Source organism: Salvelinus alpinus, chromosome 1, assembly GCF_045679555.1.
Source record: "Salvelinus alpinus chromosome 1, SLU_Salpinus.1, whole genome shotgun sequence".
Taxonomy (NCBI): domain Eukaryota; kingdom Metazoa; phylum Chordata; class Actinopteri; order Salmoniformes; family Salmonidae; genus Salvelinus; species Salvelinus alpinus.
In genome coordinates this window covers 106,881,712-106,896,197 of record NC_092086.1, presented here as the reverse complement: position 1 = coordinate 106,896,197, position 14,486 = coordinate 106,881,712, and the positions used below count along the sequence as shown (strand labels likewise).

The window sequence follows — 14,486 nt, the reverse complement described above, 5'->3', positions numbered from 1 at the left end:
CCGCAGTTATGTTAACGACGGCGAGGGCAGGTGTTCGGCAGGCGGGAGCAAAGGGCACTGCTAGCTAGGACTCTGGTGGTATAGATATCTAGCTAGCGAGCACACCGATAGTGTACCGCGTCCCCGCCTGTCGGGCACTGTTTTCCAACAGTTCTGGTAACGACTGCGAGGGCAGGTGTTCGGCAGGCATTACTAGCTAGCTAGGATGCCAATACACAGCAGGTGGGAGGCAGGTTCTGTTAAGGCCTTTGCAGACTGTACGATTTTAGCTGTCTTTTGCCATGTTTTCGACATCCCAGACAAAATGTTCATGTCTTGGGCAAATTCTTAGGTTGTAAATGATTGTCGGACGTCTTGGCTTGTTCAGTGTGACAGGGTCTAGGTCTGCTGATTCTGTGTCACTACGTCTTGACTCGTTCAGTGTGACCGGGTCTAGGTCTGCTGATTCAGTACCACTAAGTCTTGGCTCGTTCAGTGTGACAGGGTCTAGGTCTGCTGATTCAGTACCACTACGTCTTGGCTCGTTCAGTGTGACAGGGTCTAGGTCTGCTGATTCAGTACCACTACGTCTTGGCTCGTTCAGTGTGACAGGGTCTAGGTCTGCTGATTCAGTACCACTACATGCAGTCGTAGGTTCCGACAAAGTTCTAGCAGTGTCACATTTTTTTTGTTGTCTTTATCGTGTAGTGTGGCTGATGTTACGATCCGATCGGGTTGACTGATCAATAGGAACACCGCCGACACTGAGTATGCACAAAATAATATGATTATTGTGAATAGTCAGATTAATATGGGGCTCCCGAGTGACGCAGCGGTCTAAGGCACTACATCTCAGTGCTAGAGGCGTCACTACAGACCCTGGATAGATCCCAGGCTGTATCACAACCGGCCGTGATTGGGAGTCCCATAGGGCGGCGCACAATTGGCCCAGCGCCGTCCGGGTTAGGGTGTCGCTGCAGTTGCTTCTCACCAGCTGCACCATGCAGCCATCACCTGGCTAGTGGGAGGCACTATTTGTCAACCAATGATTAAGCTGGCCTCCACGCTCTTCCTCTCTTCTTTAGCCTTTGCAGGTTAACAAAGATGGTGTAGCAGGACATGCAGATGATGATGATGGCACCACAACAGTGGCACCTTTGCCCATCTTCTGTCCATCTTCAACTGTTGCACCAACATGGTCTGAAGACCATGTTCATCAGCAGTGAGGCCTCCCTTTACTGCTTCTCCAGACATCTTACAGTCCTTTTTCGTCCTCTCATTCTCTGGGCAATAGACAACTTCCGCCTCCATCTGACCGGAGTGGGATTGTAGGTGGTGCTGTAGTTTTACAGGTTCTTTGATAAAGGCTTATATGCAAATAAAAAAGGTATCAAGCCCAATGCATTATACAGCCATCTTTTAGTCTTTCCCCCATAAAATGGTTAGCTCCTTCCTAGAAAATGAAAGGAGGATCTGACATTATTCTCTCTTCTGTTTGTCCTCAGGGACAGGAAACAGAAGCAGGGTTTTTATGTACAATAAGCATTAGGTCACATACTTAAACAATGAGATTATATTATGGCATTTAGCAACATGAATGAGATTATAGGCCTACAGTCTGGGGAACAATATTAACCCATTGTAGTTTTGAGTTTAAAATGAAACCCTTTATTAGTACAAGCTTTCCGCAAACAGAAGTTAAACAGAGATTGAATAAGAAAGATAAAGTTATTAGACGCTTCATTTTTGGATAAGAAAATACGCAAAAAGGCTCTCAAGAACACAGTTATCCTCCTAACACAGTATGCCATTTTGATCTATAGATAAACATGAATTACAATATGATTGAACAGTATGCATGTGTAACTTGTATAAAGGAGGGTTTATCAGGGAGGTAAGAGACGTATTCTGATGCTTAACTTTTTGTATGTTTAAATTGTTTTATTTAGTTAATCAGGCGAGTCAATTACAAACAAATTCTTATTTACAATGACTGCATAGCAAAAGGCCTCCTGTGGGACGGAGGCTGCTATAAAAAAATGAAATGTAGGACAATACACACATCACGACAAGAGACACTACAACACTATAAAACAGAGACCTAAGACAACGACACAACATGACAACAACTCAAGATGGCAGCAGCACAAAGATGGCACAAACATTGTTACAGTGCATTTGGAAAGTGTTCAGACCCTTTGACTTTTCCCCAAAAAAGGTATTTAACCTTTATGACGGCCTACCCCGGACAACGCTGGACCAATTGTGCACCACCCTAATGGGACTCCCAATCACGGCCGGATGTGATACAGCCTGGAATCGAACCAGAGACTGTAGGCTGTAACTTCGGGCTCCTGAGTGGCGCAGTGGTCTAAGGCACTTGCACTGAGATGCAGTGCCTTAGACAGAAGTTACAGCCTTATTCTAAAATGGACTAAATTTTAAAAAATCCCCATCAATCTACACACACTACCTCACAACGACAAAGCGAAAACAGGTTTTTAGGTGACCAAGAACCTGATGCCTCACACAGCTCCAGAGTTCCTCTGTGGAGATGGGAGATCCTTCCAGAAGGACAACCATCTCTGCAGCACTCCACCAATCAGGCCTTTATGGTAGAGTTGCCAGACGGAAGCCACTCCTCAGTAAAAGCCTGCTTGCCAAAAGACACCTAAAGGACTCTCAGACCATGAGAAACAAGATTCTGTAGTCTGATGAAACCAAGATGGAACTCTTTGGCCTGAATGCCAAGGAAAACTGGCACCACCATCCCTACGGTGAAGCATGGTGGTGGCAGCATCATGCTGTGGGGATGTTTTTCTGCATCAGGGACTGGGAGACTAGTCAAGATCGAGGGAAAGATGAAAGGAGCAAAGTACAGAGAGATCCTTGATGAAAACCTGCTCCAAAGCGCTCAGGACCTCAGACTAGGGCGAAGGATCACCTTCCAACAGGACAATGACCCTAAGCACACAGCCAAGACAACGCAGGTGTGGTTTCAGGCCAAGTCTCTGAATGTCCTTGAGTGTCCCAGCCAGAGGCCGGACTTGAACCTGATCGAACATCTCTGGAGAGACCTGAAAATAGCTGTGCAGCGACGCTCTCCATCCAACCTGGCAGAGCTTAAGATGATCTGCAGAGAGGATGGGAGAAACTCTCCAAATACAGGTGTGCCAAACTTGTAGCGTCATACCCAAGAAGACTCGAGGCTGTAATCGCTGACAAAGGTGCTTCAACAAAGTACTGTACTGAGTAAAGGGTCTGAATATTTTCTGAATGCACTGTAGGCACAGACAACAGCACGAAGGACAAAATGGTAAAAACAAAAACACATCACGCAGCCACAAGTGTCAGTGAGAGTGTCCATGATTGAGTCTTTGAATGTAGAGAGATGGAGATAAAACTGTCCAGTTTTTGCAGCTCGTTCCAGTCGCTAGTTGCAGCGAACTGAACAGAGGATCGACCCAGGGATGTGTGTGCTTTGGGGACCTTTAACAGAATGTGACTGGCAGAACGGGTGTTGTATGTGGAGAATGAGGGCTACAGTAGATATCTCAGATAGAGGGGAGGGAGACCTAAGAGGGTTATATAAATAAGCATCAACCAGCGGGTCTTGCCCCAGGTATACAGAGATGACCATTTACAGAGGAGTATAGAGTGCAGTGATGTGTCCTATAATGAGCATTAGTTGGAAATCTGATGGCCGAATGGTAAAGAACATCTAGCCGCTTTAGAGCACCCTTTGCAGATGTTAGCGCAGGTGCAGCGAAATGCTTGTGTTTCCAGCTTCAACAGTGCAGTAATACCTAGCTAAATGCTAGTGTTTCTATCTTCAACAGTGCAGTAATACCTAGCTAAATGCTTGTGTTTTCAGCTTCAACAGTGCAGTAATACCTAGCTAAATGCTTGTGTTTTCAGCTTCAACAGTGCAGTAATACCTAGAACAAAAAAAACAATACACACATAATGCAAAAAATAAAGAAATTAATAAATATCACAACAAGCAATGTGAGAGACCGGAATATACATAAATATACAGTGAGCTCCAAACATATTGGGACAGTTCATTTTTGGGGGTTTTGGCTCTGTACTCCAGACCTTTGGATTTGAAATGATGGCGCAGACTGTCAGCTTTAATTTGAGGGTATATTCATCCATATCAGGTGAAATGTTTAGAAATTACAGCACTTTTTGTATATAGTCCCCCCATTTTAGGGGACAAATTCCCTTGTGTATTAAAGTAGTCAAAAGTTTTGGTCCCATATTCCTAGCTCGCAATGATTACATCAGGCTTGTGATTCTACAAACTTGTTGGATGCATTTGCTGTTTGTTTTGCTGTGTTTTAGATTTTGTGGCCAATAGAAATTAATGATAAATGATGTATTGTGTCCTTTTGGAGTAACTTTTATTGTATACTAAACAAAAATCTAAATGCAACATGCAACAATTTCAAAGGTTTTTCATATAAGGAAATCAGTCAATTGAAATAAATTCATTATGCCCTAATCTATGGATTTCACATGATCTGGGAATACAGATATGCATCTGTTGGTCACAGATACCTTTAAAAAAAGATAGGGGCATGGTTCAGCAAACCAGTCAGTATTTGGTGTGACCACCTCTTGTCTCATGCAGCGGAACACATCTCTAATCAAATCAAAGTTTATTTGTCACGTGCGCCGAATACAATAGGTAAGTAAAGAAATAAAACAGTAAAAAGACAGGCTATATACAGTAGCGAGGCTATAAAAGTAGCGAGGCTACATACAGACACCGGTTAGTCAGGCTGATTGAGGTAGTATGTACATGTTGATATGGTTAAAGTGACTATGCATATATGATGAACAGAGAGTAGCAGTAGCGTAAAAGAGGGGTTGGTGGGTGGCGGGACACAATGCAGATAGCCCGGTTAGCCAATGTGTGGGAGCACTGGTTGGTCGGCCCAATTGAGGTAGCATGTACATGAATGTATAGTTAAAGTGACTATGCATAGAGTTGATCAGGCTGTTGATTGTGGCCTGTGGAATGTTGTCCCACTCCTCTTCAATGGCTGTGCGAAAATGCTGGATATTGCCAGGAACTGGAACACGCTGTTGTATACATCAATCCAGAGGATCCCAAACATGCTCAATGGGTGACATGTCTGGAGAGTATGCAGGCCATGGAAGAACTGGAACATTTTCTGCCTCCAGGAATTGTGTACAGATCATTGCGACATGGGGCTGTGCATTATCATGCTGAAACACGGTGATGGCGGCGGACGACAATGGGCCTCAGGATCTCATCATGGTATCTCTGTATTCAAACTGCCATCGATAAAATGCAATTGTGTTCGTTGTCCGTAGCTTATGCCGTAATCCCACCGCCACTATGGAGCACTCTGTTTACAACATTGACATCAGCGAACCACTCGCCCACACGACACGATACACATGGTCTGTGTTTGTGAGGCCGGTTGGATGTACTGCCAAACTCTCTAAAACGACATTGGAAGCGGCTTATGGTAGAGAAATGAATTCAATTCTCTGGCAACTGCTCTGGTAGATATTACTGCATTCAGCATGCCAATTGCACGCTCCCTCAATCTTAAACATCTGTGGCATGTAACGTTCGTCGTCGGAATGAGACCAAAACGCAGCGTGGAAAGTGTTCATAATTTAATGTTCACAAAAACACTCAACCAAAATGACAAAAGGAGAACACGAAAGCGCACAGTTCTGTCAGGGAAACAACCTAAACAGAAAACAACACCCCACAAAACCCAAACGGAAAATGACAACTTATATATGATCCCCAATCAGAGACAACGATAGACAGCTGCCTCTGATTGGGAACCACACACGGAAAAACAACAAAGAAATAGAAAACATAGATTTTCCCACCCGAGTCACACCTTGACCTAACCAAACATAGAGAATAAATAAGGATCTCTAAGGTCAGGGCGTGACATGGCAGTGTGTTGTGTGATAAAACTTCACAATTTTTGTGGCCTTTTATTGTCCCAGCACAAGGTGTACCTGTGTAATGATCATGCTGTTTAATCAGCTTCTTAATATGCCACACCTGTCAGGTGGATGGATTATCTTGGCAAGGACTAAATGCGCACTAAACAAATTTGGGCACAACATTTGGGAGAAATAAGCTTTTTGTGAGTATGGAACATTTCTGGGATCTTTTATTTCAGCTCATGAAACATGGGTCCAACACTTTACATGTTGTGTTTATATTTTGGTTCAGTAAATAAGAATAGAATATGTTTCTAAACACGTTTACATTAATTTAGATACTACCATGATTACGGATAGTCCTGAATGAATCGGGAATAATGAGTGAGAAAGTAAGACACACAAATATCATACCCCTGAGACATGCGAACCTGTCACGCCCTGACCATATTTTGCTTTGTATGTTTCTATGTTTTGTTTGGTCAGGGTGTGATCTGTGTGGGCATTCTATGTTGTATGTCTAGTTTGTGTGTTTCTATGTGTTTGGCCTGATATGGTTCTCAATCAGAGGCAGGTGTTTCTCGTTGTCTCTGATTGGGAACCATATTTAGGTAGCCTGTTTTGTGTTGTGGGTGATTGTTCCTGTTTCTGTGTCTTTGTGTATGTTACCATACGGGACTGTTGCGTTTTCGTCCGTTTATTGTTTTGTAAGTTTATTCAGTGTTCTTCGTTAATTAAAAGTAACGATGTATTCCTATCACGCTGCGCATTGGTCCTCCGATCCTTCTTACTACTCCTCCTCAGATGAGGAGGACGACGAACGTGACAGAACCTCTCACCATTACAATAACAGGGGAAGTTAGCATCTTTTGGACGATATGATATTTGTGCGTCTAACTTTCTCTTTGTTTTGTCATGTTTTGCCAACTGACTCATGGAAAGAGATGATTTGAAAATGTGGTCATATTACTCCAGTGCTAGCCTCTCTACACTGGCTTCCTGTTACGGCAAGGGCTGATTTCAAGGTTTTACTGCTAACCTACAAAGCATTGCATGGGCTTGCTCCTACTTATCTTTCCGATTCGTCCTGCCGTACATACCTACACATACGTTACGGTCACAAGATGCAGACCTCCTTACTGTCCCTAGAATTTTTAAGCAAACAGCTGGAGGCAGGGCTTTCTCCTATAGAGCTCCATTTTTATATCTGGACTATTTCTCCTGTCTTATCCAGTGTCCTGTGTGAATTTAGGTATGCTCTCTCTAATTCTCTCTCTTTTTCTCTTTCTTTATTTCTTTCTCTCTCTCGGGACCTGAGTCCTAGGACCATGCCTCAAGACTACCTGGCCTGATGACTCCTTGCTGTCCTCAGTCCACCTGGTCGTGCTGCTGCTCCAGTTTCAACTGTTCTGCCTGCGGCTATGGAACCCTGACCTGTTCACCGGATGTGCTACCTGTCCCAGACCTGCTGTTTTCAAGTCTCTGGAGACAGCAGGAGTGGTAGAGATACTCTGAATGATCGGCTATGAAAAGCCAACTGACATTTACTCCTGAGGTACTGACCTGTTGCCACCGTGATTATTATTATTTGACCCTGCTGGTCATCTATGAACATTTGAACATCTTGTCCATGTTCTGTTATAATCTCCACCTGGCACAGAAGAGGACTGGCCACCCCTCATAGCCTGGTTCCTCTCTAGGTTACTTCCTAGGTTCTGGCCTTTCATGGGAGTTTTTCCTATCCACCGTGCTTCTACACCTGCATTGCTTGCTGTTTGGGGTTTTAGGCTGGGTTTCTGTACAGCACTTTGTGACATCAGCTGATGCAAGAAGGGCTTTATAAATACATTTGATTGATGATCTCTGTCATGATCTCTGTCATCCAGGCTGCATCACATCCGGCTGTGATTGGGAGTCCGATAGGGTGGCGCACAATTAGCCCAGCGTCATCCGGGTTAGGCCGTCATTGTAAATTAGAATTTGTTCTTAACTGACTCGCCTGGTTAAATAAATCAAATAAAAAAATGTAATTGTCATCTCAGGCAAGGCTGTAATCTGGAGATTTGTAATCTAGGTTGGGAGTATCTGACAACTCAAACTCTTACAAAATTCTAATTAGTGGCTGCAAGAAAAGAACAATGGCTGTAGATTATAATCCCTCAATTTACGCTGGGAGGTTATATTGTAGAATAGTTTTAGAGAAAATATAATCCTCATATGCCAAAATTAGCCTATGCTCTGGAAGACGTTTGATTGCATGGAGAAGACGAGGATATAGTCAACTTTGACTGTAGCTACAAGTAAATGTCATTGCAAATTATATAATATTGTCATTACATATGTTCAACAATGATATTGCTTGAGGCATTCTTTATTTATTGATAGTAATCAAAGAGAAACATGTCATATTACAGATAGATTCAAATAATGTGCCCCTTTAGTCAGTGCATTCAAAAGTAAAGGTCCATCAACCATGCCAAAATAAATTAAAAACAAATGTTGAACAACGTAACAAACAAGACAGACAGGTAAAATAATACAGTAATTACACAGTAAAATAATGAAAGTCATACTTAAAAACAAAAGTGAATTTACAAGGCAAACAAACAGTCTGCTGCGTTTCCAGTCATTACAGGCTGTGATATGTTCTGAGCATCCTTATCTGACTAGAGGCTAAGTATGTCAGCTGGAGACAATCTAAAAACCTGTGACCAAAATGTCATTGCAGTGCTGGATACATTTCCTTTAATTAAATGACCGGGAACTGGATTAAAATGGCAGGAGATGTACAGTATATGCATGGAGAGAGACCGGGTAGTAATTTGACGTAACCTGAATTCAAGTGTACTACACTATTGTGGAGTACAATCGATAATACTGGCCATTAGGACTTTTGTTCTTATGCAGTTGTTCACACACCAGTGAGTGACAAAAGGGACACTAACAAATTAAGGCGAGAGGAATTTACTCCCAATCTATTTCATTGGGTTTTTGTTTACATTTCTCTAAACAGTTCTTGAATCAGCCCTTAGATTCAAGTGGATTGTGAGAGGGTCAGTTGACCACTAATACTAAAAGTAACCCCACCATTAATGAAATACAGTAAGATAACAACTCAGCCCCACCATTAATGAAATACAGTAAGATAACTACTCAATCCCACCATTAATGAAATACAGTAAGATAACTACTCAACCCCACCATTAATGAAATACAGTAAGATAACTACTCAATCCCACCATTAATGAAATACAGTAAGATAACTACTCAACCCCACCATAGAACCCAATGAAGTTTGTGCCAGAGGCAATAATACAACACACAAACAATTCAAGTATTGATTAATACAGATAAAACTACTCAAACAAAAATAACTTTTTTGTTTTTGTTCCATTTCCATAGGATAGCAGGCAGGTAGATTGCACATAACCCTTTGTAAGGTCCCATTTGCTCAAGGCAGCAGAGAAGTATTTCACAGCATGTAACATTCAAACAGTAGCTTACATGCAAATTAATAGATACAAATCAGCTTAAAAAAATCTTGAATATGAAAAGATAATTGGAGAATCACAGAAAATGTTCACCTGTAGCGGTATATGTATTGTGTACAGTGTGTCTAGTGACTTACCCTGTCTGGTCCCAGATCTGTTTGTGCCATCTTGCTTCCCAGACCTGCGACCAGGCTTGGATTGACCTGTCTTTCCATCTCTTATAACCTGGCATTACAGAAGTCTCAGCAGAAAGCAGACATGATTGCATAACACCAATAGCAAACCTTAAAACCAGAGATGGTTTCAAGCTTTCTACAGACACCTGTAAGGTTTAACAGTACTATCATGGGTGTTCTTGGATATGGGTCTTGACTGGGCATCTGTAGAATAAGCTTATATAGGCGTCTGTAGTCTGGTTTGATTGCATTGAGTGGCTACAGTACAGGCTGTGGTTGCTTGGTGGCTGGATGCTAGTCTGTGTGGCTCCAGCTAGCCACTATTGGTGTAGAGAGGAGGGCATGGCTGGTTGTGTCTGAAGTTCATTATATACACAGCAGTCTGGTGCCACCAGTAGAACATAAACACTACCAGGACATGCCACACCTGGTGGCTGGCTCCCAGATAGTTCAGCTGACCTGTGGAGGTCAAAGGGCATCACACGGTCATCAAAAGGTCACTTCAAATTTTAAGTGTTCAAAGATTGGAATAAGGAAATGGAAGACAGAGGCTATTTGGCCAATCAAAAGTTGGCAAAAAAAAAGGTGACTGAAATATACAGAGTGTACAAAACATTAGGAACACCCTAATATTACGTTTCACCCCCTTCTGCATTCAGAACAGCCTACATTTTTCGGGGCATGGATTCTACAAGGTGTCGAAAGCGTTTCACAGTGATGCTGGCCCATGTTGACTTCAATGTTTCCCGCAGTTGTGTCAAGTTAGCTGGATGTCCTTTGGGTGGTGGACAGTTCTTGATACACACGGGAAACTGTTGAGTGTGAAAACCCCAGCCGCTTTGCAGTTCTTGATACACTCAAACCGGTGCACCTGGCACCTACTACCATACCCCATTCAAGGGATCATAGCTTTCACCTGGTCACTCTGTCATGGAAAGAGCAGGTGTTCCTAATATCTTGTACACTCAGTGTACAGTAACAAATGGAAAGAGTATTATGTTATACATGTCTTATAAATGGGTCAAAAGCATGAAGTCATGAAGGCTCACCTGGGAAGGCAAGGTGCACAATTACTCATCTTAATCACACGAATGGTTATTTGCTATACAAGGTAATTTGTAATATTGTGGAATAGATGTGTCAAGCATGACGGCTCACCTGGGAAGCAGCGTTCTGGGATTTTAGAGATGTAGAAGAGGAACGCAGCTCCAGCTATCAAATACATCACAATCACACGAGGGAGGAACAACTGCAATACAGTAAGAAATACTTCACTCCTGTGCAGAATATTTTCTGGCATTGTAATATTTGTATTTATAAATCTTTGTATGCATTTCATCTTTGTAATAATTGTATAACAATTCTGCAGTTTCACCTGGACGACAGCAGAGCTAAAGCCTCCATTGAGCCAGACCCAGTGGACAGCGGGGATGACCCCGTAGCCAGCCACAGAGCAGAAGATGGCGGTCCGCAGGTGTTGCCACTCCTTAGAGAGGTAGTGAGGGTGGATCTGAGCCGAGAATATGGCCAATATCAATGCTAGAACAATCACCAAGTACACCTGTCTCCAGAACTGGGGGGGAGGGGGGAGTTGGAAAACAAGAATAAAGGGCAGGAGAAGAGATTACATTTCAGAGCTAGTTTATGTAGGTATATCTTCACAGTGAGTTTAACATGTTATCTTTATCAGCCTTGTTAAACCAGACAGATCAGTCTGGTTTCACAAGACTATATTTATATATTTTATGGGTGAAATATTTTTTTATATATACCACTATGGGTGAAATAAAAGCAATGGGCTGAAATGTCTATTATATTGTCCAACATACAATGTTGCAGTAGAAGGCATAGAAGACCCCTGGAATGTAACAGCCCAGGATTCCCACAGAGATTCCAGCATAGTCCAGCGCCAACCAGCGGTGACACGTCTTCTCTGAGCGGTGGCAGGAAAAGAGGTGATACCCCACTGAACACAGCATACACACCTAGAAAAACAACAGGTAACAATCCTACAACAGTACTAAATGCAGAGCTGCAGAATATAACATTACAGGTGTGTAGGCACAAAACACACACACACACACACACACACACACACACACACACACACACACACACACACACACACACACACACACACACACACACACACCTGAAAGCAGAAAAGTCCTATGCAGTAGATGACATAGTCTTCTCTGTTGGCACCTGAAGCCGGCAGGACTGTAGACATGTCGTTCACCCCCAGTAGGAAGAACAGGAGGAAACCCAACAGATGAGTCCATATGTTGACTGTTTCATTGGACAGCACAAAGATGCTAGAGGGGTGGAAAACAATACACAACACACTCAACAACTAGCCTGGTTCCAGATCTGTTTGTGCTGTTTTGCCAACTGCTATGGTCATTTTGTTTGGTGTGACGAGGACCATATGAGTTGGCAAGACAGTACAGATCCGGGACCAGGCTACACAACAACTATCTATATATTACTAAAACTGAAGCTACAACAACTAGGCTTATTCTCTTGATTTCACATACCTTTTTAAACATAGTTTTGATGTCAAGTGTGCTCTGTATCCATCTGTAATGTAAGGGTTTTCTTTCAAGAACAACGGGATCTGTTCAAATGTGTACAGGCGTATTCCCCGAGGCACCAGAACTGGCCAGTACTGGTAACTCCCCAGCTCAATGTAGTGACTACTCTTGTGTAACTTGAGTTTTTGAGGCATTTTGGACCATCAGATTTCAGAGTTCTGGCACCGTTTTAAGGCTGGGAAGATGAAAGGGGCACACATCAGGGTAATGTTATAGCATGGCACTACGGTTTCATTGCAATCTAACATTGACATAGATGGAGCGCTTTTGTAGTTCAACAACAAGGTACTATTCTGCTGATAGCAGACTTAAGAGAGGATCTGAAGATATGACTAATAAAATCAGAGAGTCAACATGCTTTTGGCAATAGCTAAGTTAGTTTCTAGGAATAAATCAGAGCTAAGCGATTGATCGAAATATATGCATTCCTCTCATAACATGAAGTTCAACTGAAAATTTAGCCGGGCATGCTAGCTAGCGAACTAGCTATAGCTTTCATGCTGGCACGCAGAGATAAAATTACCTTTTGTTGCATGCTATCGATGTCTACGTGGTGTCATTTAGCTACAGTACACTTTACTTTGTGATCTAGCAAGCTTTTAATTCATAGACTATAGCTAAATCAATGACACACTACACTATGCTAAGCAGCTGGCTAGCCCAGCAGCTCATGCTAGCTAGTCCATAAACGAAACCAAAAATCGGCGTTCTGAAGTTACACAATAGCCCTGCGACAGACGTGCCCATGGACCCCCCTCTGTACTTTATAAACTGCTTGAATAAAATACGATTTCATGAACCGCAGTTGAAGAAGTATGTGCCCAGAAATGAAATATATTTTTATTGCCCATCTGGATATGATCATCTGGACATGATGGAAATGACCTACAGTACCAGTCAAAAGTTTGGACACACCTACTCATTCAAGGATTTTTCTTTATTTTACACATCGTAGAATAATAGTTAATAAATCAAAACTATGAAATAACACATATGGAATCAGGTAGTAACCAAAAAAGTGTTAAACATTTGAGATTCTTCAAAGTTGCCACCCTTTGCCTTGGACTAGTAACCAAAAGGTTGCAAGGTCGAATCCCTGAGCTGACCAGGTAAAACAAAATCTGTCCTCCTACCCCTGAACAAGGCAGTTAACCCACTGTTCCTAGGCGTCATTAAAAATAAGAATTTGTTCTTAACTGACTTGCCTAGGTAAATAATGACAGCTTTGCACACTTGGCATTCTCTCAACCAGCTTCATGAGGTAGTAACAAGTGTGCCTTGTTAAAAGTTAATTTGTGGAATTTCTTTCCTTCTTAATGTGTTAGAGCCAATCAGTTGTGTTGTGACAAGGTAGGGTTGCCATACATAAGATGGCCCTATTTGGTAAAAGAGCAAGTCCATATTATGGCAAGAACAGCTCAAATAAGCAAAGAGAAATAACAGTCCATCATTACTTTAAGACATGAAGGTCAGTCAATACGGAAAATGAAAAGAACTTTGAAAGTTTCTTCAAGTGCAGTCGCAAAAACCATCAAGCACAATGATGAAACTGGCTCTCATGAGGACCGCCACAGGAAAGGAAGACCCAGAGTTACCTCTGCTGCAGAGGATAAGTTCATTAGAGTTACCAGCCTCAGAAATCGTCAATTAACTGCACCTCAGATTGCTACCCTAGTAAATGTTTCAGAGTTCAAGTAACAGACACATCAAAACAAATCAAATTGTATTTGTCACATGCGCCGAATACAACAGGTGTAGACCTTAGAGTGAAATGCTTACTTACAAGCCCTTAACCAACAATGCAGTTTGAAGAAAAATACCTGTTAAGTAAAAAAATAAGAAATAAAAGTAACAAATAATTAATGAGCAGCAGTAAAATAACAGTAGTGAGGGTATATACAGGGGGTACCGGTACAGAGTCAATGTGCGGGGGCACTGGTTAGTCGAGATAATTGAGGTAATATGTACATGTAGGTAGAGTTAAAGTGACTATGCATAGATAATAAACAGAATAGCAGCAGCGTAAAATAGTAGGAGAGGGAGGGAGGGGGGGGGGGGGGGGCAATGCAAATAGTCTGGGTAGCCCTTTGATTAGATGTTCAGGAGTCTTCTGGCTTGGGGGTAGAATCTGTTGAGAAGCCTTTTGGACCTAGACTTGGCGCTCCGGTACCGCTTGCCTTGCGGTAGCAGAGAGAACAGTTTATGACTAGGGTGGCTGGAGTCTGACAATTTTTAGGGCCTTCCTCTGAGCATCAACTGTTCAGAGGAGACTGCGTGAATCAGGCCTTCATGGTCGATTT

At 42.4% G+C, this 14,486-nt stretch overlaps 1 protein-coding gene across 1 annotated transcript; it reads right to left on the bottom strand.

Moving 5' to 3' along the window:
- Window positions 1-8,280: 8,280 nt before the first annotated feature.
- On the bottom strand, window positions 8,281-14,222 carry paqr3b (progestin and adipoQ receptor family member IIIb). The gene is made up of 7 exons (XM_071340015.1): window positions 12,710-14,222; window positions 12,130-12,361; window positions 11,745-11,907; window positions 11,422-11,577; window positions 10,968-11,165; window positions 10,751-10,841; window positions 8,281-10,051 (listed from the first exon to the last, which is right to left on the bottom strand). The coding sequence occupies exons 2-7, from the start codon at window positions 12,318-12,320 to the stop codon at window positions 9,906-9,908; spliced, it is 945 nt and encodes a 314-aa protein (XP_071196116.1). The 5' UTR covers window positions 12,321-12,361; window positions 12,710-14,222; the 3' UTR covers window positions 8,281-9,905.
- Between the last annotated feature and the right edge of the window lie 264 nt (window positions 14,223-14,486).

Excerpts from the sequence above, each read along its gene's own strand:
- paqr3b (XM_071340015.1), bottom strand. The coding sequence starts at position 12,320 with ATGCCTCAAAAACTCAAGTTACACAAGAGTAGTCACTACATTGAGCTG. Across the intron at positions 11,908-12,129 it reads TCAAAACTATGTTTAAAAAG|CATCTTTGTGCTGTCCAATG; the intron begins GTATGTGAAATC and ends CCACCCCTCTAG. Across the intron at positions 11,578-11,744 it reads TAGGACTTTTCTGCTTTCAG|GTGTGTATGCTGTGTTCAGT; the intron begins GTGTGTGTGTGT and ends TTGTTTTTCTAG.